At 49.1% G+C, this 25522-nt stretch overlaps 1 protein-coding gene across 20 annotated transcripts in view; it reads left to right on the top strand.

Moving 5' to 3' along the window:
- The window catches only part of ZMYND8 (zinc finger MYND-type containing 8), a 124437-nt gene that overhangs the window by 92915 nt on the left and 6000 nt on the right, over positions 1 to 25522 (top strand). For 9 of the 20 annotated variants that reach the window (XM_049649912.1, XM_049649905.1, XM_049649910.1 and 6 more), the window contains 7 exons: positions 123 to 632; positions 5718 to 6086; positions 8315 to 8505; positions 13612 to 13692; positions 16972 to 17050; positions 19362 to 19601; positions 21515 to 21660. In XM_049649912.1, the coding sequence (XP_049505869.1) occupies positions 123 to 632; positions 5718 to 6086; positions 8315 to 8505; positions 13612 to 13692; positions 16972 to 17050; positions 19362 to 19601; positions 21515 to 21660 (1616 nt within the window). Of the gene's footprint in view, positions 1 to 122; positions 633 to 5717; positions 6087 to 8314; positions 8506 to 9035; positions 9442 to 13611; positions 13693 to 16971; positions 17051 to 19361; positions 19602 to 21514; positions 21661 to 22702; positions 22770 to 25522 lie in introns of those variants that run through there. The other 11 variants (XM_049649913.1, XM_049649906.1, XM_049649908.1 and 8 more) reach the window with 4 other exon arrangements.

The following is a 25522-nucleotide window of genomic DNA, read 5'->3' on the forward strand; positions in this document are numbered from 1 at the left end:
GGGATGCAATTGGAAATGTTTCATTTTATTCCAGCATTTGGCGTGGAAAATGTTTGCGTTTGGGGTCCTGCTCTTTTCTTTTTGTGACTACGCCACATGCTGGGTTTTCTCTTTGAATTTAGGCATAAATGAAATCTCAGAAGATGTTTACACGGCTGTGGAGCACAGCGATTCGGAAGATTCAGAGAAGTCCGATAGCAGTGATAGTGAGTATATCAGTGATGATGAACAGAAGTCCAAGAATGAGCCAGAAGGCGCAGAAGACAAAGAGGGTAGTCGGGTGGACAAAGAGCCATCGGCTGTCAAAAAAAAACCCAAACTGGCAAACCCAGTGGAGACTAAGGAGGAGCTGAAAAGCACATCACCGGCCAGCGAGAAAGCAGATCCCGGCTCGGTCAAGGAAAAGGCCAGCCCCCAGCCTGAGAAGGACTTCTCCGAAAAAGCAAAAGCCTCCCCTCACCCTGCAAAGGATAAACTGAAGGGGAAAGATGAGACGGATTCCCCAACAGTACATTTGGGCCTGGACTCCGATTCAGAAAGTGAACTTGTCATAGATTTAGGAGAAGACCATACTGGGCGGGAGGGTCGAAAAAATAAGAAGGAACCCAAAGAAACATCTCCCAAGCAGGATGGTAAGTGAACCCCCACCAGTTTCGGTTTCTTGATTTGGCTTAGAGTACCCCCTTGTGTTGGTATTTCCAGAAGTTACGTGGTTCTCCGACATCACGGGGGGGGGGGCACCAGAGCAGACCTTTGATTGGCTCGAGGTCACCTAGCTAAGTCACTAATCAGGTCCAGGACTGACTCCAGGCCTGCCCGCCTTTCGCCCAATGTGGTTGATTTTGAGCTCAGAAAAATAAACGGTAGGTGTTTCTAGCAGTCGGGTCATTTTTTTGCCCAAGCTCCACTTTCCCAATATGCTCACTTGTTTCCCTAAAATGTTTGTCAACATATAGACATTTGACAAGGTTGGAATTGTTAGAAGTGTTTATTTTTCATTTATTTGTTAAAAATTTTTTTTAATGTTTATTTTTGAGAGACAGAGAGAGAGAGAGAGAAAGAGAGAGAGAGAGAGAGCGAGCATGAGTTGGGGAGGGGCAGAGAGAGAGACACACACACACACAGAGTCCGAAACAGGTTCCAGAGTCTGAGCTGTCAGCACAGAGCCTGACGCAGGGCTTGGACTCATGAACCGTGAGATCATGACCTGAGCCAAAGTATGACCAACTGAGCCACCCAGGTGCCCCTGTTAGAAGTGTTTAATTCAGAGATCTTGATGAGTTCAGCTCCTGTTCTTCCCTTCACGCTGCCCAGGTGCCTCATGGTGCATTTTCTTACTGGAATCTGAGACCATCTGGGGAGATGGTACCTGAATACCGAGTGCTTCTTGGGACCCTAGACAGGGAGAAGGCACTGGATGGTGGGCACCTGAATCGAGGTGCCACCATATATGTGTTTATCCGACCTGAGTCCAGGGTCTTTGAGCCCTGGCATTGTTGGCATCTTGTGCCATGTAATTCTTTGTCCTGTGTGTTGGAGAATGTTTGGCAGCCTCCCGGGCCTCTGCCCGCTGGGTGCCAATAGCCTCTGCCTACTGGTGGCAGTCAAAGATGTCTTGATATTGCCATTTGCCCCCTGGGCGGCACAAATCTCTGGCTGAGAACCATCACCTGGTCTCAGGGGTGCTCCCCATTGCCGCTGTCACAGATCGAACCCGCAGTGGCCACCCTCCCCTAGCGCAGCCCACGCATGTTGACAAGCCCTCCAGGAAGAGCGTGTGAATGATGTGAAGGGTGTCCTTCCCGTGGACAAGGCAGTTAGCATGTTTTTTTTAAGCTGGTTTGGCAAGTGGGTGTAAGGGGATTCCAATGTGCCCAAGAAGGGGAAAGAAGAATTAATTTAGGGCCCAGGAAAAACATTGCCTACGGACACACTGGAAATCGTAGCCATAAAACCTGGACTTTGTGAGCACCTGAAGGGCTAGTCAGGTTTAATTTCTGACCTGGGCCAACTTTTGACAGGAGCTAACTTCCCAACCAAACTCTTGAGTCAGAGGTGATTCTACACCCCCTGAGCATTTCGGAGGCTGGCTGCATAAAGCATGTCGGGAGTGGGCCTTGAGAATCTTTCTTCTGTGCCACGGAGCCTCAGTTGTTGGGGAGAGAGAATTTCTGCAGTTCACTGATGAACCGTGTCTGAATGGTGCGGTGGAGGGAGAAAGAGAAGTGATTGAAAGGGGCAGGGAGGCTAGAACAGCACACCGTCCTGAGTCCCCGTGGATTTGGGGGTGGCCTCCAAAAAATCCGACTTTGTTGTGGATTGGGGTTTGAGGCAGATGTGGCAGAAAACAGTAGGAGAGTAGCATCTTTTCCATATTCCATGTGGTTTGGGGGGAATATTTGGGTACAAAGATGGCAGTGCTCCTATGAGCGATAGGTATACTGTTCCTTAATGTCCGGAACCTGTCTTTTGATTGATTGGTTTTATGCCTCTTCCTCTTCCAGAAAGGATCTGTAACAGATTGACAAGAATATTTAACCATGAAACAAAACGAAGATACAGAAGTCTGTAAAAGAGGAAGGTAGAATAGTAAGAGGTCCGGGAAGGTTTATGCACATAACCATGTACTGTTTCGGCCTTCAGTGTTAGCGAAGTTGAGCTTTCATTTTGGCTGTGAGCTTTCTAGCGGTCAAAGCAAAAAGGGAAATAGAGCAGTCAAGGCAAAAAGGGAAATACAGCCCCTTAAAAGATCTCATATTACCCTCCCACCCCCCCCCCCCAAAAAAAAAAACAAACATCCCAGTTGATTAAGCGAAATACAGCTGTTTTTGCACTGATGTCTGAGGGAAATACCTTCAAGAGGCCCCAAGTATATAGTGGTTGTAATTAAGCTGAAGATGATTCTGAAACTTAATTCAGTTCGTGCATTATCCTGGGGGTTGGTACAAAGACCTACCAGTCTTTTTTTTAAAAATTTTTTTAATGTTTTATTTTATTTTTGAGACAGAGAGGGACAGAGCATGAGCAGGGGAGGGGCAGAGAGAGAGGGAGACACAGAATCCGAAGCAGGCTCCGGGCTCTGAGCTGCCAGCCCAGAGCCCGACGCGGGTCTCGAACCCACGGAGTGTGAGATCATGACCTGAACCGAAGTCGGACGCTTAACCGACTGAGCCTCCCAGGCGCCCCAAGACCTACCAGTCTTAAAATCTAGAGCCCCTCGATGGTAGTTTGGGTCTTGAAGGATCAACTTTGTACCAGACTCTGCAGTAGAGCATGCTTTCAATGATGTGTTTAGCCGAAGGGTATTTTGGAGTGAGCCGTGGTGACCTCCAGCTCCCCTTCAGCTGGGAATGAAGCTCACGTATAGAATCTGGAGACGTAGCCAGCAAAACAGCTTTGTGGCTGGTGATGTCAGGATAGAGGCAAAGAGAGAGCTTACTTCGAGACCTTGCTATGGTTCCCGTAAAACATCAGTAATTTCCATTCTTCTCTTTAAAAGCCTGCCTTTTAGGGACTAGACAGCGACCAAAGTCTAGAAGAAGTAGTTTAATAAGTAGGGACAGCTTCTGGAGTATTGGCCCTTAAGAGACTCACCCTTTTTTGGGCTATAGGTCATTTGATTATACGCTTCAAATTTCTAGGACAAATGGAATTTCTTATGGCCTCTCCCCCCGCCCCAAACCATTAGAATCTGTTAGGAATCAAAATAGTTGAGTGTCTGAGTGCTTCGAGCCCAGCATCTTTTCAGATTGCACACTCCAGTGTTTCATTTGGAACAGAGGGGCCGCCAAGCCACCTGTGAGGCCAGCTGTTTGCTTCCGAAAAGTGGTAGAAAGAAAAGGACCTTTTTGTGGTTGCCCTGTGTCTGAGGAAAGGGGGACTAGGCTAGCTTGTCAACAACAACGGTATTGCTTTTCTGGTCACCCGGAAGCAAAGGGAGGCATGTGGGTGAGAAACCCCACCAGGGTACTGCCCCGGTGCAGGGCTCATAGAGAAACTGGGTTCAAAGCCACCTCTCCGCCTGGAGAGTGCAGGGACTGTGTCCAGTATCTGCCACATCATGTCATCCCAGGGAAGGGTCATCCCAGAGCTCCCCCTCTGGCTCTTCCTGTGAACTTGGCTAGGCTCTCCTCTCCGGAGGAGCAGGAGGACGGAGGGCCAGCCAGACGTGATGACCCCCACCTCCAGGTCCGGAAAGTCAGCTTGGTTTTTGTTTTTGTTTTTGTTTTTTCTCTCCCTCTCCTTTAGGAGATGGGCTTCCTAAAACCCAGTGTACTGAAAAGCCTCCCTAGAACAGTCAAGGTCATGTCTTTCCCAGGTTCTAGAAATCTAAAAAGACAGACAGGTTCCTGAAGAGGCGTTCATGTCGAGGCACATTGTCTAAGATCGGGGTGGTGACTTATTGCCTGTGTTCTGTGTGTGATCCCCAGGCATCCTCTCTGGGGGGCAAACCCACCTCCCTGGTGGCTGGCGTCTCTGTAGTGACAACCCTTTTACAAATGAGCACCACGTGGCCCCTCCTTCTACGCTGCTCAGTGCTTCCGGCTCTAACCTGCCTTCCTGCCACTCCTCACTGCCTGCCCTCACTGACCCAAGTGCTGCCTGTTCCCAAACACGCCTTGGCTGATGCTGTCACCTTCCCAGTTCTCACTTCCGCCTGTTGGACCTCCTGCCCCTCCCTGCAGGCCTCCCCTCCCCCACCCCCACCCCAAGACAGACTCCACGAAGCAGCTTTTTCCAAACTTCTCATTCACATTCACTGTTTTGGCCCTTCCCAAGTCCTGCTTGTGTATAATCATTGACTTTATATTTTTATTTAAAGCCACTTACTCTTAATACAAAAATGGAACTCATCTTAGATGTAGATTTGACCAGCACACACGTAAGGCATCTACTCACCCTGACGAGCACTGAGCACTGTGTACAGTTGTTGAATTGCTATATTGTGCACCTGCAGCCAACCTAACGCTGTGTATGTTACCTGTACTGGCATCACGATTAAAAAAACAAAACAAAACACTTAATAAAACAACAGCAACAACAAAGAAGGCAAGTCTCCTAACTTCACGATAAATACCATTGTGTTGGGAAGGTTCTGGCTTCGGGTTGGAGTTACCTTTAGTGTTAGGTGTCGAGGCCATTAGCAGCTTACTGGGACTTAGTCCTGGAGGGAGTCGGAGGTTAAGGGATACTTTTCTCTCTGGGTGACTTCGTGTTGTTCAGTGCTCTGACCTACGGGAAGCCATCCGATCTTTTGGGGTGCATGCTTTAGAGGTTCCCTAGCCAAAGGGATTCTCTTCATCTCCAGATTGACTTTGGTTGGTTCTCTCACAAAGTGCTTACCCGGTTCTGTCTGTAAAACGAGCCTCGTGCGGTGACTCTGCTCATCCACTGGTCGTTGGGCAACTTGAGGGCAGGAGCTGTGTCTCGTTCCCATTTCCCCCAGAGGCCCAGATGAGAGTCTCAGAGGTGGGCATGTGCTCACGAGAAGGGGCTGACCCTCTGAGACAGACGTGCAGAAGTGGCCTAAGCGGGTACGGTGAGATGGGCACCTCCATCGGCGTGTCCCCGCCACGCTGAATTTGTCGGGCATTCCTGGCTGGCCTCGGTTTGTCTTACCCAGAGCCTGCTGGCCTAGAGGCCCTGCACGTGAGCCTGAGTCCAATCCACCGTTCTTTTGTTTGTGTGTTGTTTGTGTTTTCACGCATTGGCTTTAGTCGTAGGTAAAGCTCCACCATCCACTACGGCGGGCGGCCAGTCCCCACCCGAAACTCCGCTCCTCACCCGCTCCTCCTCCCAAACTCCCACGGCTGGTGTCACGGCCACCACCAGCACCACGTCCACCGTCACGGCCCCGGCCGCCGCCGCCACGGGAAGCCCGGTGAAAAAGCAGAGGCCGCTTTTACCGAAGGAGACTGCCCCGGCCGTGCAGCGGGTCGTGTGGAACTCGTCAAGTAAGTTTCAAACGTCTTCCCAAAAGTGGCACATGCAGAAGATACAGCGCCAACAGGAGAGCCAACAGGAGAGCCAGCAGCAGCCACAGTGCTCCCAGGGGACGAGATATCAGACCAGACAGGCTGTGAAAGGTACCACGCACACCCCCTTCTGTTCTCGTGGCGCCCGCTCCCTGTTCGCCACATCGACAGGAGAGAGAGAATGGTTTTGTTTTTTCCGTTCCTTTTTGTTTCCCGGCCGTTGCATCTTGAAGGCCTCACGCGTTCCATTTGGCATCATTTTTAAAAATTGTCTCGCAGCTCGTTTTTTTCACTCCTATTTATTTATTTTTCGTTTCTGAACGATACGTGCGTATAGGCTTCTTAGAAAAGGGTAAAATATTTACCCCCAGATCTGTTGTCTTGATTGAACTTCCATTTCATCCTCCACCCTTTCTCAGCGGCCACTGTTCACTGTAAAACCCTTTTTTATGCATGTACGCATATATATTTACATATATATGAATCTTCATAAAAAATAGGACTTTTTTTTTTCTTTTTTTTAAAACATAAAAATGGTACCATACTTGCTTTTTTTTTACCCCCCTCTTTTTCTTTTTCTTTTTCTTTTTTTTTTTTTTTTTTTAACCCATCAGCATGTTTTGGAGGTTCATCCATGTTAGTGCACAGAGCTCTTCGTTATTCTTTTGGACTGCTGCATAGTATTCCACAGTTGATGTAAATCAAGTATTCCCCTACGGATGGGCATCTAGATTGCTCCCAGTTTTTTTTTCTGTTGTGAGCAGTGCTGCAATGAATATCTTTGCGTAAGTTTTCTCGTGCGCATCCGTCAGCCTCTTGGCGTTACCTTGGGAAGAGTGCTTTCAGTGTGAGACCCTGGTAGCAGAGAACTAGGGATTAGCCCCGTGGAGAAGAGCCGGCATCAGTCAAGAAGCAGTTGCCGAAGTTGGGTAATCAAAGCCGCCCGACACCCCCTCCCCCCGCCGCCTCGGCCAAGCCATGCAGGAGGCTCCATCTGGTGCCGTGCAGAGGAGTACCAGGTTGCCTCGTTTTTTGAGCACTGATGCAGATCATGTTTCCTAGGGAAGCCCGCATCTAGATCCTTGGAGATCGGGGTCTTTGGTTGAAACCCTCACGTACTGAGCGCAGCCTCGCGAGTAGAGCTGTGAAGAGTAGCGGCAGGATGTGGGTTGAAAGGTGGCCAGGTCTTGAAGAGCCCCAAAGAATCCCTTCGAAGACGGGGCGGGGAGGGGTGGTTGGAGGTAAGAGTAACAGATTGGACAGGTCCAGTGGGAATGCAGCTAGATTGCTCTTGCTGTTTATTTTTTATTTTATTTTTTTAACATTTAATTCATTTTTGAGAGAGAGAGCGAGAGAGCCCGAGTGGGGGAGGGGCAGAGAGTGAGGGAGACAGAATCCGAAGGAGGCTCCTGGCTCCCAGCTGTCAGCACAGAGCCCGACGCGGGGCTCGAACCCACGGACCGCGAGATTGTGATCTGAGCCGAAGTTGGACGCTTAACCAGTTGAGCCACCCAGGCGCCTCTGCTCCTGCTATTTTAAAGAGCTAGTGGGGCAGAACTAAATCTAGGATATTCGAGGTCGGGATGACTAGTTCCGGTATTTTCTGTCTTCGCACCCCGTCAGCATTACGAGCTTCCCCAGGGGAATTTAGGTGCTGGAGTTGAGAGGCCCATTGATGGTATGGTTCTCAATTTCCAGGTTGTCTTGTGTCAAAGGTGAACAAAGCTGGATACTAGTTAAAGTGGTAAGGATGGGTTTTAATCAGTATGTACTGTTACGATAGGGAGAAAAAGTCCAGCCTAAACTGAAGTCAACCCTACTTTGTACAGAGGTGACGAGGCATTTTAAAGGGAGAATGGACAGGGGTAGGGAAAGGGCCGAGTGAGGACCTCCAATAGAGTCAGGGAAGTGGAATTTTACAAAAAATGGGAAATGGGGGTTGGTCCATGTGAAACCCACGTGGGGCTGCTAACTGCTGCTTCCAAAGTTAGGCTCCTACCCTCCCTGGGAGATGGGCCACAGGGGGTTTGCTGTAACAAACAGTAAATTTATATGGCAGCCTTGAACTTTCTCAGGCAGGCACTTTAATGGGGCATGGGGTCATCCTAGGGATGCGGCCTTGAGCTGTTAGAAAAGTTGTTTGTGTTTGCCTGAGGCTTGGTCCCAGAAATGGCTTAGAGGATCCTAGTTAGAGTCTGGTCAAAGGGAGGATGTTTGTCATTTGAAAGTACAAAAGCTCAAGGGGCACACATCGGGGACTTCACTCCCTCTGTGCAGCTTCGTGCTGGGTCGGGCCCTTCCCGTGGCGGTGGGGTGACCAGGACCCTTTCCTTTCCTAGCTGTGCAGCAGAAGGAGATCACGCAGAGCCCATCCACCTCCACCATCACCCTGGTGACCAGCACCCAGTCGTCGCCTCTGGTCACCAGCTCGGGGGCCACGAGCACCCTCGCGTCCTCAGTCAGCGCAGACCTGCCCATCGCCACTGCCTCCGCTGATGTTGCTGCGGACATTGCCAAGTACACTAGCAAAGTGAGTGCCCATGGCACCTGGGGGATGGGGGGGCGTGTCAGAGGACCAGCTTCCGGATGGGAGCCTGGAGAATCACGACCTTGCAGGCTTTACGGGGTGTTTTGGAGGGAAGACCCTGTTTGAAGTGAAGATCTCCAAGCCCAGATTCTTCCACTTGGCTCTAAAGTTGGATCTAAGCAGAGAAATCTAGAATGGGCTGCATCTTGTTCTGAGCGCTTAGATTCTAAAGTTAGTACAGAGCAGGAAAATGACACAGCGGCAGAATTACCCTGTGGAACTCACGCCACTCGTGAAGACGGTTTGCTTAAGCTCTGGGACAGGTTCCTGTTCCGTCAGTTGATAACAGACCAAGGAGTTGGTTTATGATTCAAAAGCCACGTGGAAAGAAGTGACACGAGTCTTAGGCAGGAGGTATGTAAGGTATGATACCCACACCAAGATGAACTAGGGAGGGGTGGATTCCCTCCCGACTCACCCACCCCCTGAGTTCACTGCTGGGTGTTCGCTCAGTGCAGACTCTTCCTCTTCAGGTGCTTCTTTGCTTGTTGAATTCAGGCAAATACAACCAGGAGCTGTTCTCAAGGTCACATGAGGTTGCTCTGGAGTGATACGCGGGTCCGTAGCCACAGACCGCTCGATAGCGGAATAACCACGAGGCCAGGATTTTGTCTGTTTTGCTTACCTCCAGGGCCTAGAACGGTGCCTGGCTCACAGTAGGTGTTGCTGCAGGGTCGCTAAATGAATGCATGCTGGTGCCTAACTTCTCTGTGTTGGGCTTACTACCGTGAAGGGCTATTAATAGTAGTTAATGAGGAATAATCTAGGCAGAGTGTTTAGTATATCACTAAGTAGGCAGTAATAATTTACTCTTCACTAAGGAGTAAATGATTAGTTACTTACTAATGAGTACACTATTCAGGTTTATAGAGAGCATGGGTGACCATTACTGAGGATCGCTGTTTCTAGAATTCTTGAAGTGCCATGATAAAGACTTGCTTTTTTTTTTTTTTAATTTTTTTTTTAATGTTTATTTATTTCTGAGACAGAGAGACAGAGCATGAATGGGGGAGGGGCGGAGAGAGAGGGAGACACAGAATCAGAAGCAGGCTCCAGGCTCTGAGCCATCAGCCCAGAGCCCGACGTGGGGCTCGAACTCACGGACCGTGAGATCGTGACCTGAGCTGAAGTCGGCTGCTCAACCGACTGAGCCACCCAGGAGCCCCAAGACTTGCTTTATTATATTGTGTTAAAGGTGGACTCTCCTTTAGTTCTGGATGACCAGTGACATTTATAATTTTCTACCAGTGTGTTTTTGTTGGTCATTTTCTTCCTATTCCTTCCATTGAGATGTATCCGGTATCATTACCCAACAAATGAGCACAAAACATAGCAACTTAAACCAGTTCCCATTTCTCCTCACAGTTTCTGGGGTCAGGAGTCTGGGCAGGGCTCAACTAGGTCCTCTGCTTTAGGGCCTCTGGCAGATTCCTCTCAAGGTGTTTGCTAGGGTTGAGGTTTCATCCGAAGGCTCGACCAGGAAAGGACCCATTTCCAAGTTGACTTAGGTGGTTGTGAGCAGGATTTACTTCCTCAACGGCCGTTGGGCTGAGGGTCTCAGGTCCAGGCTGGCTCTTGGCCAGAGGCCGTCGTCAGTTCGTGCCATGTGGGCCTTCATACTTGGCAGTTTGCTTCCTCAAAGCCAGTGATAGAAAAAAACCTGTTAGCAGGATGGAAGTCAGTCTTCTGTAACCTGATCTCAGAAGTGACAGCCTGTTACCTTTGTCATATTGCATCGGTTAGAAGGTCACTAGGCCAGCTCACAAACACTGGAAGGGAGGGGGTTACACAGGGTCACAAATGCCAGAGCACCTGGATCATTGAGAGCCATCTGTCTTTCACACTAGGCAAGATGGTCCAAGTACTAGATAGTGTTTGCATGGTGTTGCCCTGGCTCGACACCTGCTATAAGTGTTATGCTTATATGGTATTTACTTAGCTTTCATAATAAATTGATGAGGTAGATACTGGTATCATCGTTGTTTTATAGATGAGAAAACTGAGGCCCAGTGGGGTTACACAGTCTGAATGGTTGAGCTGGGATTTGAATAGTAGCAGCCAGGATCTTTAAGAGTGGCTTTGAGCCAGTTTGTGAATACCTGGGAAGCCTACTGACCACAGATGCCCAGTGTCCATGAACCGATTGTTCTTGCACGTGCCTTTTTCAACAACCCTGTCTGACCCTCCCCCCAACCCCCTTGTCTACGGAGAGAATCAGTACCAGTCTTGGGGATAACTTGGTCTCTTATTAAAACTTTTTTTTTTTTTAAACATTTATTTATTTTTGAGACAGAGAGACAGAGCATGAACGGGGGAGGGTCAGAGAGAGAGGGAGACACAGAATCTGAAACAGGCTCCAGGCTCTGAGCGGTCAGCACAGAGCCCGACACGGGGCTCGAACCCATGAACTGTGAGATCACGACCTGAGCCGAAGTCGGACGCTTAACTGACTGAACCACCCAGGCGCCCCAACTTTGGCTCTAATTTAGTATGTTTGTCCTCCTTTTGAATTAAATGCATAAATTGTTAGAGAGTCCCTGAGTGTCAGAAGAGGAAGGATTCAAGGGGTGATGATCTATTGCCTTTCTTAAGATTTTAGTCTTCCCTGTCCACCTACTGGTAGATATTGATTTAATATTTTTATTTAAATTTAATATAGTTTTTTTTAAATTGACCGAAAGAGTGAAACTAAAATTGGGTCTACCATTCTCAGAGAACCATTCCTTGTCAAGGCTTGAAGCCCAAGTTTGCTTTCCTTTGGTTAAAAGGAGAGAGTGTCACGAAAGTGTTTGGTGCATAGTGGCACCATACCGAGACTTTTTCCTCATGTGGTATGCAGGTTTACGGAGGAATGGAAAAGGAGTGATCTTTTTCATTCCTGATTTCAAAAGGTGTCTGGTGTGCCTAAATGGTCTCTTGTTCTGCTAAGTTTAGCCTTACCAGCACCTTCCATTGATTGGGTCCAACTTGCCTAATTGACAGATGAGGAAACTGAGGCCTGCCGAGTGGACCTGGTGAGTGGTTTGCACTGAGCTGGTTTTCTGAGCTCCTGCAGCTGTCTTTATTTCTTGGGCTTCCCCTTTGCTCTTGCCACAAAATCAAGGAATGAACTTTGTGATAGACATTTTCTTCGCAGTTAAGAAAATGAGCACGGTGACATATTTTTGGAGCTGATGAACTTTCCTGCCTCCGAGGTGACCCAGAGTTGAACACCCAGATCTGTGTGTGTTGGCAGAAGGATGCTCTTTTATTAATGCTGAGTCCTTTGCTATATTTGGAAGAAAGAGTGAAAATCCGTCCACAGATCCATGATTTCTTTCAAATGGAATGTAACCATTGCATTAGGAATGTATTGAATTTCATCCACTTTCTAAAGTTTTCTTGTAAAGCAATTTAGCCTTAAGATTTTAAATTGACATGGTTGGTGCAGCGGGGCGGGGAGGCCCATACAGGACGACTGGGGAGCGCGAAGTGTTTTTCCTGGCCGTGTCCATGTGTGGCCCCCAAAACAAGTGAGGAGTAGAAATCCCAACGGTGATTGTATTCGTTTTCCTCCCATTTTGGGGTGAATTGGGGGTTATTATTTTGGGGTTTGGCAGTTTATTAATTACAGCACATGTGGATTTTTTTTTTTTCCCTGTAAAAATAAGATGAACAGGTATTTCTTTCTGAATACCTGCCTTGTGGCAGATACTGAACCATTGTCTCCACATGGGTTTTTCACCTAATCTTTGTGCACACCCTACACGGGCCCACTGTCTTTACCCTTGTTTTCTACATGGGGGAACTGAGGCTCAGAGAGTGGGTGATGGTGGGAAGAGATCTCGGGCATCAGATACGAGGGTGGTTTTTGTCATGCCTTCTTGTTGGATTGGAGCAAATTGCAAAACACAGTGGAGACTTTGCTGCAGCCAGGCCAGGCCCCGAGGCCTACTTTGGTCTCCTGTCCTCTCCTCTTTGTCCTGTGACCGGGGGAGGGGCGGGGAATCAGCCAGCAAGTGGTAGGCAGGAGAAAAATCATCCTGCAGACACATTCAGTCAGCAGGGAACTAGGTGCCTGCCTCGTGGACCTGAGCTGGTGTCACAAACTTGCTGTTGCCTTCAGGGCTCAGAGAGTTAAAGAAAAGGAAGATGGCACACTGGACAGGCAATGGGAGGGAGCCCTGACCAAAGTCCTTCAAATACCGAGCCAGCTATCGCCACACAGTGGGCTGGGTTAATTCGTCCATAAAAACGAAGGACTGACCCAGTCTGTGACCCAAACAGATCTCGAAACCTCTGCACTAAGTGGAAGAAGGTGGTCATCAAAGACCATGTGTTGTGTGACTCCATAGATAGAAAATATCTAGATGAAGCACATCCATCCGTGTAGAAAGCAGATCAGTGGTTGTCGGGGGTGGGGGGGCGATGGGGACCTTTGGGGGGTGAAAGCTAAGGGGTATCCGAGTTCTCTTTGGGGTAATGGACTGTGGGGATGGATGTACAACTGTGAATCTATTAAAGGCCATGGATTTGTGCACTGTAAATGGGTCCATTGGTAGATGAATGAGATCTCAATAAGACTTTTTTTTTTTTTTTTAAAGGGGAAGGAATTGAGAAACAACAGTCACAAAAGGAAACAATTCCTCCCTTGAACCCATAGTGCTGGCCAAAGCAAACAGGCCTGGGGCCCAAATTCAGCCTCTCCAGATTAGCCTCTGGCTACAGAAACTAGCTTTGTGTATTCCTACCCTGGATTATACCTGAGTTTCTCGACCTTGGCACCAGTGACATTTTGGGTTGGATAATTCTTTGTTATGGGGGCTGTTCTGTCTACATAGCGTATATAGCTCATCCTTGGCCTGCACCCACCAGATGCCAATAGTCTGCTTCCCACCACCCACCCCCCCCCATCAGTCATGACAACCACAAGTACCAAATGTCCTGTGAGGGACAGAACTGCCCCCTGTTGAGAACAACTGCTTTGTATCAGGTAGGTTTTAGATGTATGTCATCTAGAAAAGCCTCAGGGAAGCGATCACCTGAATTGTTTCTGTTTTTATCTTTCAGATGATGGATGCAATAAAAGGAACGATGACAGAAATCTACAACGATCTTTCTAAAAACACTACTGGGAGCACAATAGCCGAGGTCAGAGATGACACATTCCTTATTTGCTAAGAATGTTATATACGGGCTGCTGTAAAATGGTGCCAGGAAGCAGCTTCTCTGGAAGTCCCTCCAGGGCGCTCTGCTGATTGTGTTTGTTGGGACGGGCGTTTCTTTACTTAGTCACAAGGCTGGCTCTGTGGTGGGGATACACACAGCTTTGTGTGATCCGTTCACTTCTAGTCAAACGGCCAATACTGGAGCCTGAGTTAACCCCCTAGTGAAACCTGAGATTAATCAGTTCCTTTGGCCCCATGTATAATTGTCTCCTGGCTCTCTGTAAGTTTGGACATTTTTATACAAGGGATCCTTGTTGTCTTAGGATTTGCGTGCTGAAAGCCTCCACAATTGTGTGGTTGCCTAGGGAATAAAGCGGTTAAAACATGAAAATGTCCACTTAGGAAGTGACCATTTGTAAAAATAGATCTCTTTGAACTGACTTCTTAGGCTAGGCTAATTCATTGTAAGCCAGGTGCGGAAGGGTCACCAGGTGAAATGACAAGTGAAAGAACTTCTTGAGGTCATCGAAAGTGATGTTGGAGACAGGGAAATTTCATGCAAGCCACTGACCTGTGAGGGCCGGCACTCAGAAGAAGAGAAAATCTCCCCCACGAAGGTGTCCTAATAGGCTTTCAGCAGAGAACAGTGTGCATATAAAGCTTTGAGAAAGGTCCCGAAGGAATCAGTGAGTTCCCAGGATATTTTGCTCATGTGCCCATCTCTATGATGAGACCAAGGATTGGTATGTGGTTGAAAACACAGATCCGTAATGTCTCACTTGAAACCTTGGGGTCCAGATATGTGCCAGAATTTTTCAGAATTTGAAAAGGTAATATTCAGCTATCCGCCCCAAACAATACAACATTTCTGCTGTGAAATATGCTTGTTCACACAAATTAGGGTTTCTCCACCTCGGCACTTCTGACATTTGTGCCAGATGATTCTCTGTTACGGGGTCTGTCTTGTCCATCGTAGGGTGCTTGGCAGGTCCCTGGCTTCTACCCTATTGGCAGTAGCACCCCTCCATTGTGACAGCCTCAGAAGTCTGCAGATCTTGCAGTGTCGTGGAGGGAGCGGGGAGGACAAAGTCACCGTGGTGGAGAGCCACTGTGGTTATCAAACACTGTAAATAGGGCCCGTGTTCAGGCGGAGTTTATTTTTCCCCTCCAAATGAATTTAACTCCTCCCTCCAAAATTACCCTTTGGTTTCCAGAGATGTTAGGCTTTGGAGTTTCAGGTGAATAACTGTAGATTCCGTCTACAATGTTAGGTAAGAGGGGCGCCTGGGTGGCTCCGTCGGTTGAGCGTCCAACTTCGGCTCAGGTCATGATCTCGCGGTCCGTGAGTTCGAGCCCCGCGTCGGGCTCTGTGCTGACAGCTCAGAGCCTGGAGCCTGTTTCAGATTCTGTGTCTCCCTCTCTCTCTGCCCCTCCCCTGTTCCTGCTCTGTCTCTCTCTGTCTCAAAAATAAATAAACGTTAAAAAAAATTAAAAAAAAATGTTAGGTAAGAGATCAAACACAGGTAACTTTATTTGCTTTAGTTTCACTTTTTCAAGACCAAATTTTTTTTTTAATTTTATTTTTTATTTTTTAAAATTTACATCCAAATTAGCACACAGTGCAACAATGATTTCAGTAGATTCCTTGGTGCCCCTGACCCATTCAGCCCATCCCCCCTCCCACAACCCCTCCTGTAACCCTCAGTGTGTTCTCCATATTTATGAGTCTCTTCTGTTTTGTCCCCCTCCCTGTTTTTATATTATTTTTGTTTTCCTTCCCTTACGCTCATCTGTTTTGTCTCTTAAAGTCCTCATATGAGTGAAGTCATATGATACTTGTCTCTCTCCTACTAATTTCGCTTAGCATAATACCCTCCAGTTCTATCCGCGTCGTTGCAAATGGCAAGATTTCATTCTTTTTGGTTGCCGAGTAATACTCCATTGTGTGTGTGTGTGTGTGTGTGTGTGTGTGTGTATGTGTATACACCGCATCTTCTTTATCCATTCATCCATCGATGGACATTTGGGCTCCTTCCATACTTTGGCTACTGTTGATAGTGCTGCTATAAACATGGGGGTGCATGTGTCCCTTCAAAACAGCACACCTGTATCCTATGGATAAATGCCTAGTAGTGCAATTGCTGGGTCGTAGGGTAGTTCTATTTTTAGTTTTTTGAGGAACCTCCATACTGTTTTCCAGAGTCGCTGTACCAGCTTGCATTCCCAAGGACCAAAGTTCTAATCAAGCCTTTCATTTATTTGTTATTATTTTTTTTATTTATTATGAAAATCTGTTCCTTGTTTTTACTTTATTCATTCATTCATTTTTAAAGTAAACTCTGTGCTCAACATGGGACTTGAACTTACAACCCCAAGATCAGAAGTTGGATGCTCTAGCAACTAAGCCGGCAAGGCACCGTCCTCCCGCCTTGTTTTTACTTTAAGTGGCTTTTTCTGGAGCCGGGATTTCTTGGAAAAGACAGACAACTTCTATAGTTGACCCTTGAAAAGCAGGTTTGAACTGTGCTTGTCCATTTTATGTGGAGTTTTTATATAGTATAGTACCGTAAAATGCATTTTCTCTACCTTGTGATTTTCTTCTTTTTTTTTTTATTTTATTTAAAAAAAAAATTTTTTTTTAACGTTTATTTATTTTTGAGACAGAGAGAGACAGAGCATGAACGGGGGAGGGGCAGAGAGAGAGGGAGACACAGAATCAGAAGCAGGCTCCAGGCTCTGAGCCGTCAGCCCAGAGCCCGATGCGGGGCTCCAACTCATGGACCGCGAGATCGTGACCTGAGCTGAAGTCGGACGCTTAACCGACTGAGCCACCCAGGCGCCCCTACCTTGTGATTTTCTTAACATTTTCTTTTCTCGAACTTACCAATGGTAAGAATACATTATCTAATATACACAACATCTATGTTCAGCTGTTTATGTTTTTGGGGAAGGCTTCCTGGTCAACAGTAGGCTGTTACGTTTTTGGAGAGCCCAAGGTTACGTGTAGATTTTTTGACGGCGTGGCCTGTGGATGCCCTGGCTCCCGCTCCCACGTTGTTCAAGGGTCAGCTGCATTTCGTTTTCGGAAGCAGAGTTCCTCTTGAATTTGGGATAACCCACTGGTGCCCACCTCTCTGGCCTGCAGCGTCCAGCTGCTTACGCCTCACTTGACTGCGTGGCGTTGACTCTTCCAGCCGGTGAGCCCTGTCGGTGAACGCCATCCAGACACGCCTTCTAAGAGTCTTACTCTCCCTCATTCCAGATTCGCAGGCTGAGGATCGAGATCGAGAAGCTGCAGTGGCTGCACCAACAGGAGCTCTCGGAAATGAAGCACAACTTGGGTAAGTCCTGGTGAGCTGGCCTGCGCCGAGGGCGCTTTTGGGTGTGAACTTCCCCGCAGCTCTGGAGGCGGGTGCCGGCGTGAATGGAGTCAAAAGTAGGCTTGGGGATGTGATGTCCCGCTACTGGGGAGACCACAGAATCCTGGAGAGTCTAACCCGTGGACACGAGGTGTAAGAGCAGGTGTTGTGGGGGTGGGTTCCTTCTTCTTTTCTTTTCAAAATAACCAACATCAGTAGCGGGAGTAGCAGCAGCAACAGCCGTAGCTGTTCCTGTTTACTGAGCTCTGACTCAGCAACCGTTTTAAGTACTTTGCCACGGATCCAAATTCTCACGGAAACCCTTCTGGTGAAGAGCTCTGTTATCCCCGTTTTTAGGTAAAAGCAAGTGGGGCACAGACATGTTGAGGAAGTTGCTCAGAGTTACACAGCTGCGATTCGGGCGTGGGCACTCTGGGTCCAGACCTTCCCTCCGAAGCACGGAATATTGGGCATTTTCACAGATTCTCAAACACTTGGTGTGTGGCCCGCACTGCGGAGAAAGCTACTTTGCTGGTTGGTGCAGACTGAGTGCTGTCTCCGGCCTATCGTTGTGTGTCCCTGTTGTGAAAGGCTTTCCCCCCAAAGGTAGAGCACTTCCCTTGAGACCCTCATGTAGTGTCAGCCTCAGAGCCAGAATGCTGGAGGCCGTCGTGTCTCCCTCGTCACGGGGGCAGGCCCAGGTGTGCCCCCTGTCACAGGTGACACACGTTGAAATCGTGCATCGCAAACTTACCTTACGAGGCCACCCTTGGGAGGAGGGAGCCCTCTGCTTCTCTGCTTGTTGCCACGTAGGAAGTTTACTCGGGTGTTGTGGCTGCTTGTTACTTTTATGCAGGATCTCTCCATTAAAAAAAAAAATTTTTTTTTTTTACATTTATTTATTTTTGAGAGACAGAGAGAGACAGAGCACAAGTGGGGGAGGGGCAGAGAGAGAGGGAGACCCAGAATCCGAAGCAGGCTCCAGGCTCCGAGCTGTCAGCACAGAGCCCGACTTTTGGGGCTCAAACTCATGAACCGTGAGATCATGACCTGAGCTGAAGTCGGATGCTCAACCCACTGAGCCGCCCAGACACCCCAGAATCTCTCCATTTTTAAATAATTAGCTGCATGTTTGGGAAAAAAAAAAAAAAAAAAAAAAGTACCTGCGGGCTGGCCAGAACGTGCCCATGGTCTGAAGGCTTCTAGTTAAAGGGACAGAAAGCTGGCGTCTAACACAAGTGCAAGGGGGTAATTTTCTTTTCCTGGTTTTTTTTAGACGTGTGCATGTGTGCTTGTTGTTTTGTTTTTGTTTGTAATTTTCAGTAAGAGAATCTTAACGAATTTTAGCGGGATCATTTACTTTTCTTTTGGTGTGCAGGCCACCCCCGCCCCGGGGTGAATGGCATGGGAACTTTCCTATCTGAAGTGAAATTAGAGAAGCCCCAGCGGACTGAGCACTTTGGTAGTTGATCGGTCAGAGCGAGTCACAACGCCCTGTCTGGTAGATTTACTCCATGGCCACTGAGCTCACCGAATAGAAAGTGTGTCTGAGCTCTAGTGCCAGCTGTGCCCTTATTGGCTGTATGCCTCAGTTTCCTCATCTATGAAAGGTTTTTTTTTTTTTTTTAAAGCTTTTTTTTTTTTTTTGGGGGGGGGGAAGGGGGGGGGGGGCAGGGGTGAGGAATCCCAAGCAGGGATCCCCACATGGGGCTCCAACTCAGGAACCATGAGATCATGACCTGAGTCGCAAGCAAGAGTCCGACACTTGGCGACTGAGCCGCCTGGGCGCCCCCGAAAGGAACGGTCTGGTTAGAGCTGGTCTCCCAGGATTAGTATGAAGGTGAAGTGAGTTGATCCAGGGTGTAACACGAGGTGCCTTGTAGTATTTGGTTGCTAGAAAAGTCCATGCTGGTGACAAAACTCAGAGTGGGCTTCGTGGAAATTGGGTCACGGGTTTATTTGACGACTTCCCCCAGGATCCCCGTGGGGCTCCGGGCTCCCTGCGTGCTAGGCACCTGGCGTTTTCTCTCACCGCGCAGCTCCGTCTGATCACGTGACGAACTCTCGTTTTGCAGATGCAGATACTGGGGCTCGGCGAGGCTAGGTTACTCGCCTGTTGGGGGGGGGGGGGGTGTTGCACAGCTGAGCCCCCTCCGAGCCAGGACCCGCACCCGTGTCTGTTGGAATCCCCGTCCTGGACTCCCTTTCCGATCTGGTGTGAAAGTCTCCAAGCCCCGGGCGGGGGGTGGGGGGACTAGTGATGCAGCCCATGTCCTCTCCCCTCGCCCGTCAGAGCTGACCATGGCGGAGATGCGGCAGAGCCTGGAGCAGGAGCGGGACCGGCTCATCGCCGAGGTGAAGAAGCAGCTGGAGCTGGAGAAGCAGCAGGCGGTGGACGAGACCAAGAAGAAGCAGTGGTGCGCCAACTGCAAGAAGGAGGCCATCTTCTACTGCTGTTGGAACACCAGCTACTGCGACTACCCCTGCCAGCAGGCCCACTGGCCCGAGCACATGAAGTCCTGTACGCAGTCAGGTACGGCCACGCGCGGCCTGCCCGGGCCCTGGCCGGTCTCGCCGGACGACCGTGACCGTCACGCACGAGCGGGCAGCGTGCGCGCGCCCGGCGGACGCTTGAGGCACGGCTGTTGTGAACGTGGGGCCTCCTTCTGTTACTTGCCCGGACTGTCGTTTCATGTGGCAGTGGTTCTCGGTGCGGTGATTTCGGTCCCCACCCCGAGACGCCGGCAGGGACCACAGACGTGTGTGGTCATCCTAACCGAGGGGCGGGCCGCCGGCCTCCGGAGGGCAGAGGCCAGGGATGCTGCCGCCGAACCCCGCGCGGTGCGCCAGACGGGCCCCCCTCCCGCCCCCGGGCCGAAGAATGATCTGACCCTAAATGTCAGTCGTACTGATACTGAGAAATCCTGCTCTTTAATTATTTTTTTTAAGTTGGTTTATTTTGAGAGAGAGAATATGTTTGCGTGCACGAGCGGTGGAGGGGCAGGGAGAGAGACTCCCAAGCAGGTTTCATGCTGTCAACACAGAGCCCGACTCCCGGCTTGTCCCATGCCCGGCGAGATCATGACCTGAGCCGAAATCAAGAGTTTTTTACAGTTAGCTTGTATTTCTGACAAATAGTATTAGCTTTATTAGTTTATTACTTTCCATTTTGAAGAATTTAATTTAAAATTACATAAATAGGGACACCTGGGTGGCTCAGGCGGTTAAGTGTCCGATTTCAGCTCGGGTCATGATCTCACTGTTCGCGAGATGGAGCCCCGCATCAGGTTCTGTGCTGACAGCTCGGAGCCTGGAGCCTGCTTCAGATTCTGTGTCTCCCTCTCTCTGCCGCTCCCCTGCTCACTCTCTGTCTCACTCTCTCTCAAAAATAAATAAAACGTTAAAAAAAAAAATACATGAATAATACGACAAGGCAGTGTGTCTTTCACACTGGCAAAAATTGGAAGGTGATAGGTGACCACGATTGAGAAGCACTCCAGCGGCCTGGATTTGGCAAATGCTTTCTGTGAAGGTCCAGAGAATAAATATTTTACGATTTGTTGAAGCTGCTCTACTGTACTGATTTAGGGAGAGGACAATCATAGACAAGGTGTAAGTGGTGGGCGAGGCTTTGTTCCAGTAAAACTTTATTCACAAAAACAAGTAGCACTGGGTTGCCAGCTCTCGCTCTAGAGAGGTCTTGTGTATTTCGTTATTTTAAAAAGGCAGTATTGAACTATACGTTGTTGGGTCCTTTGTCCTTTAGGGAGATGTCTTCCTAATGGCTACTTTAAATCTCTTCTAGCGGTAGAGTTAAATTCTCCTACGTTCTGTAATGTGTCTGATGACCCATTGTTGTTGTTATGACAAGATGGCCAAAATGTCCTTCAGTTTTCCTTTCTTTGTGGCATTATAATGTCTGTCCTTCCGAAATTCCTCTCAAATGCTCTTTTTCAGTTTGTCCAAGCTCCTAGCATCTCCAGAGACTCTGTCTTTGCCATCGTGTCGTTTTTCACATGGGTTTCCCAGCCCTGCCTCGGAAGGAAGGAAGTCTACGGGGATAAAATCGATCTAAAATTAGAAATTGTGAAATGAGTAATGCTAGATCCCAATTCCAGGCTGGTTCTGCTGACGGGCTTCATTTGTTCTCCCGCCATGCTTTTGGGTCTGGGATGACTTAACAAAACTTGAATTAATGAACTATTAAAAATTCACATATTTTCGCACAATGTCTGGAATTTCAGCTTCTGGAAAACTTTGGAGTCCTGGCCACTTTGGGCCTGTTCTCCTGGGTGGGACTGAGCAGAGGTACCTCTGTTACAGACAGCGGTCGGGTCAGAGTTGTTCCGAGCGATGGCGTGGCCTCGTGCAGTGCGCGGCTTCCTGTGGTTCTGGAAGCCGTGGCCCTCAGCTTATACGTGGCTTCTCTCTTCCGTTCCCCCCCAGCTACTGCTCCTCAGCAGGAAGCAGACGCCGAGGTAAACACAGAAACACTAAACAAGTCTTCTGGCACACAGGCGGCCCCTACGGATGCCGCCAGCACCTCGAAAGACAAGGAGCCTTCCACGGAGAAAAGCAAGGACAGCGGCTCGGTGAGTAAGCTGCTCGCCTTTGGCCAGTGACACCAACACTTAGGGCCAGGTGGCGTCTCAGGACCTGTCCCCATGCCTGTCTCCTCTGCAAGTCCCATGTTGTGGGAGGTCTGTCTTCAAGGTGGGGCAGTCAGACTGCTGGTGGGGGTGACAGGCTTAGCAGGCCTCCTTTTCACCAGTGGGCATGCGAGCAGGGACAGAGTGACGCGGAGCCCGAGTTGACATTCGTGTGATTCGGCAGCTGCTCTCTGGGGACTCTCAAAGCTTATCACAGTGTTGTCCAGTAGAACCTTCTGTGATGATGGGAGTGTTCTGTGTCTGCTCTGCCCAGTATGGTATCCACTAGCCACACGTGGCTGTTGAGCCCTTGGACCGGAGTTGGTGTGAGCAGAGACTCTCGCACTTTGAAATTTTATTTAATTAATTCAAATACAAGCAGTCACACGGTGCTAGTAGCCGCCATATTGGCCAGGAAAGGTCGCACCCCCTACTTCCCAGTGTGTGGCATATGCAACATGGGTCGTCTGCAGAAGGTATTTTCGGTGGCACATTGATCATGTTTTACCTGCGTAGTCATCATGTATTTATTTCAGTGTGTCTTAGGAGAAGAATTAAGTTCTTATGCCATCAAAACCCTTTGATTTCATTGACAATATAGCCTGGTAAGAGGTTAATGTGAAATGAAAGCGAGCTGACATAGTTTTGAAGTAATATACCTCCTTTTTGGATGTGGCACAAATCTGGACGGTAGGTAGGTCAGTGAAGGAAGTTGAGGGCACAGTGAATGTTCTAGAAGCTAAGGCTGTAGAGTTGAGTAAGGGCGCACCCCATTGCTGTGTTCCACCCTCTTCATTCTGGGAGACAGAGCACAGGTGTAGGGCCACCCCAGCCGACCTGGCCTCCCCTGCCTGAGCATACCAGGCAGAGGGCACAAAGGTGCCTTGGGGGCAGTGATGAGCACCCCCATGGATCCCTGGGCTTCCCTGGGGGGCTACATTGGCCCCCGTGCCTTGTGTCCATCTCTCTCTTTTTGTATTTTTAGACCCTCGACCTTTCTGGCTCCAGGGAGACGCCCTCCTCCATTCTCTTAGGCTCCAACCAAGGCTCTGGTATGTTGCCCCCTGGTGGGTGAACGGTGCTCTCACATTCCTCACGGGCAGAGGGGAAGCCATTTTCTCAGGGAGATCTTTAAGGGTTTATGGCAGTGGTTTTCCAACCACTGTGGATCCTTAGGGATCTTTGGGGGTGCCCCGGGCAGGTCATTGTTGGGGGGGGCGAGGGAGTGGCTGGGCAAGGTAGCTTTCAGGCACCCTCCAAACTGATCAGTATTTACCTCCATTTGTTTTATTTATGGGGGTCCCACATAAAAGAGGGTTCTGTTGCTGACCTGGGGTGGGGTAGAGGTGTGCATGTAGCTCGGGCATTTCTTCCGCCCTCAGGGAAATGACCACAGTAAATTAAACCATCTGGAACTCTGTTCCTGAGGTCCCAGCATCCGCAGTTAGTGGATGAGGGCACTTGAGCCTTTAGGGAAAAGAAACTTTTTAGGTGGATGATGTTTCTGTAGAAACCTTTCTTCTTGGGGAATAACCCAGTAGGCTGTTTTGGGCTGTTTTCTGAGACTGAAATTTTTAGTTTTTCCTCTTACGTGGGGTTTGAGCTACCCTCTGTTCTCGCCCAAAGGGTCATTTTCCTGCATCCTTCCGAGTTATGGGTGATTCCAGAGGGTTCAAAGAGGGTGCCCCCGTTGAGGACAATTTGCTTACTTGAAGGTCCCTTAGCTCCAGGATCTTTTTCTCCTTTGGATGATTCCCTTAAGCGGAAAGCCGAAAATTTTATTTCCTGTCTCTGTATTAAGTGCCCCAAGGAAGAAGTTGATGTCCTTTGTTTGCATAGGTGGGGACGGTTTCCCCAGGGGGCTGGAGACTGGGATTCAGATGGAGGGCGGGGCTAAGAGGGAGTAGCAGGAGCTGACTTGAGGGAGAATGAGAACTTGGCATTAAATACGATTGAACCGCCTATTGAAAACCTACCTCTCCCTTGCCTTCAGCCCCCTGACTAAATCTCTGAGAACAGTTCAGTTTAGCGCTAAGATGCCTTGCACATCTCTTTGATGTTTTCTAGTTTCTCCTTTTCGCAAAGACTTACCTGGACGTTAAGACTACGGTTTGGTTTTCATTATGTGTGTTTGTAGAGCTGCCCTCTACCTGTGGTGAGGATTATGGATTTTCTGCCCGCGATCTAGGTGGCAATATACAATTCCTTTTTTATTGAAGTTTAAAATGAGTTTAGAGTAAAAACCTGGAATACGCAGGCTGTAGGAGGGCTGTGGACGGGTCAGAATTGCCCAGGTGGTGTAGCGAGGCCCAGGGTAGGGGGACCATGGCTTCCGACAGGGGGCGCTGTTGAGGTTTTGAGCTGCGAGGTGGGATAAGCATGGAGGGTGGCGGGCAGTATGGAATCTGTCTCATCCAGGGGGACTGCAGACGGGATGCTGGCTGGGAGATCTGCCCTATTGCACTTCTCGGTGACGAGGTATTCCCTAGCCCAGGGGCAGAAGATGTTGGTGACTTGGTACTGGTTGGGTGGAGGCAGAGAAAATAATCTTGGAGGAGTCCCTCGGTGACAGGATGGGGGGGAGGGGACAGGGAGGGGACGGGATCGGGGAAGGGAGGGAGGGCAAGATCCTGAATTCTGCTTTAGGTTCTTGGAGGATGCATGGCGCTAGGCTTTTCGCAGAGGGTTGGAGGCGTGTGAGAGTTTGTTGAGTGTCTCTGGGACCAGGTCCTGTGCTAGGGCTGAGGATTTAGGGGTGAATAAGGCAGACAACTCCTGTCTTCTGGAGCTTTTTTTTTTTTTTTTTTTTTTTTTTTAAATTTTTTAACGTTTATTTTTGAGACAGAGAGAGACAGACCATGAATGAGGGAGGGTCAGAGAGAGAGGGAGACACAGCATCCGAAACAGGCTCCAGGCTCTGAGCGGTCAGCACAGAGCCCGACACGGGGCTTGAACTCACGGACCATGAGATTATGACCTGAGCCGAAGTCGGACGCTCAACCGACTGAGCCACCCAGGCGCCCCTGTCTTCTGGAGCTTTAAGGGAAGTCAGAAGAGCATTTAATGGGTGCTTAGGAGAAGAGCATGAAGCGGTTGGACACTTCATTGTGTTTATTCCCAACTTCGGTGAGAGAAGTTACTGTTCCCATTATGCAGACGAGGACGTTGAGGCCCAGAGAAGTTAAGTTACATGCACAAGTAATTCAGTGACTTAACTACTGGAGCCTGGACCTCAGTCCAGAATTCTCTGACCCCACACGTGCTCTCACCCGCTGCATTGGGAATACTTAAGTTGACCCCTAGGAAATCGTGAGTCAAAAACGGTTGGCCGTTTTGTGTGGCTCAGCTGATAAGGCACCGATGCCTGGGGAAAGTCAGGGCTGTAGATGTGGCTTCTCCCCACTGCCCCAGCTTCCAGATCTACTAACTGTTTCCTTTCCTCACCTCCCTCCTTCCCCAGCTTGGTTTCCACGGCTCCTCCCAGCAGCACCCTTGCTAATGGAACCCAGTCTCCCACACCTTCTGGTTTTCTCCACATGTCCATTTGGCAAAACCTTGCCTTGCTCAGACCCCAGCCATCTATCTCTTAACTCCCCTGCAGCCAGCATTGGAGCTCAGCCAGAGAAGATCGCTCGGGACACACTCATTCCACCACACACGCTGATCTTGACCGCTGACCTCAGAAGCACACATTTCCATCTGCCTGGTCATCTTACCAAATTCGTTGCATTTCAGCCTCTGTTTGCACTCTCCACAAGGGCAGCTTCCGCAGTTCTCTGTTTCAGACCTCCCAGCCCATCCCTCC

This window comes from Panthera uncia (genome assembly GCF_023721935.1).
Source record: "Panthera uncia isolate 11264 chromosome A3 unlocalized genomic scaffold, Puncia_PCG_1.0 HiC_scaffold_11, whole genome shotgun sequence".
NCBI classification, from domain to species: domain Eukaryota; kingdom Metazoa; phylum Chordata; class Mammalia; order Carnivora; family Felidae; genus Panthera; species Panthera uncia.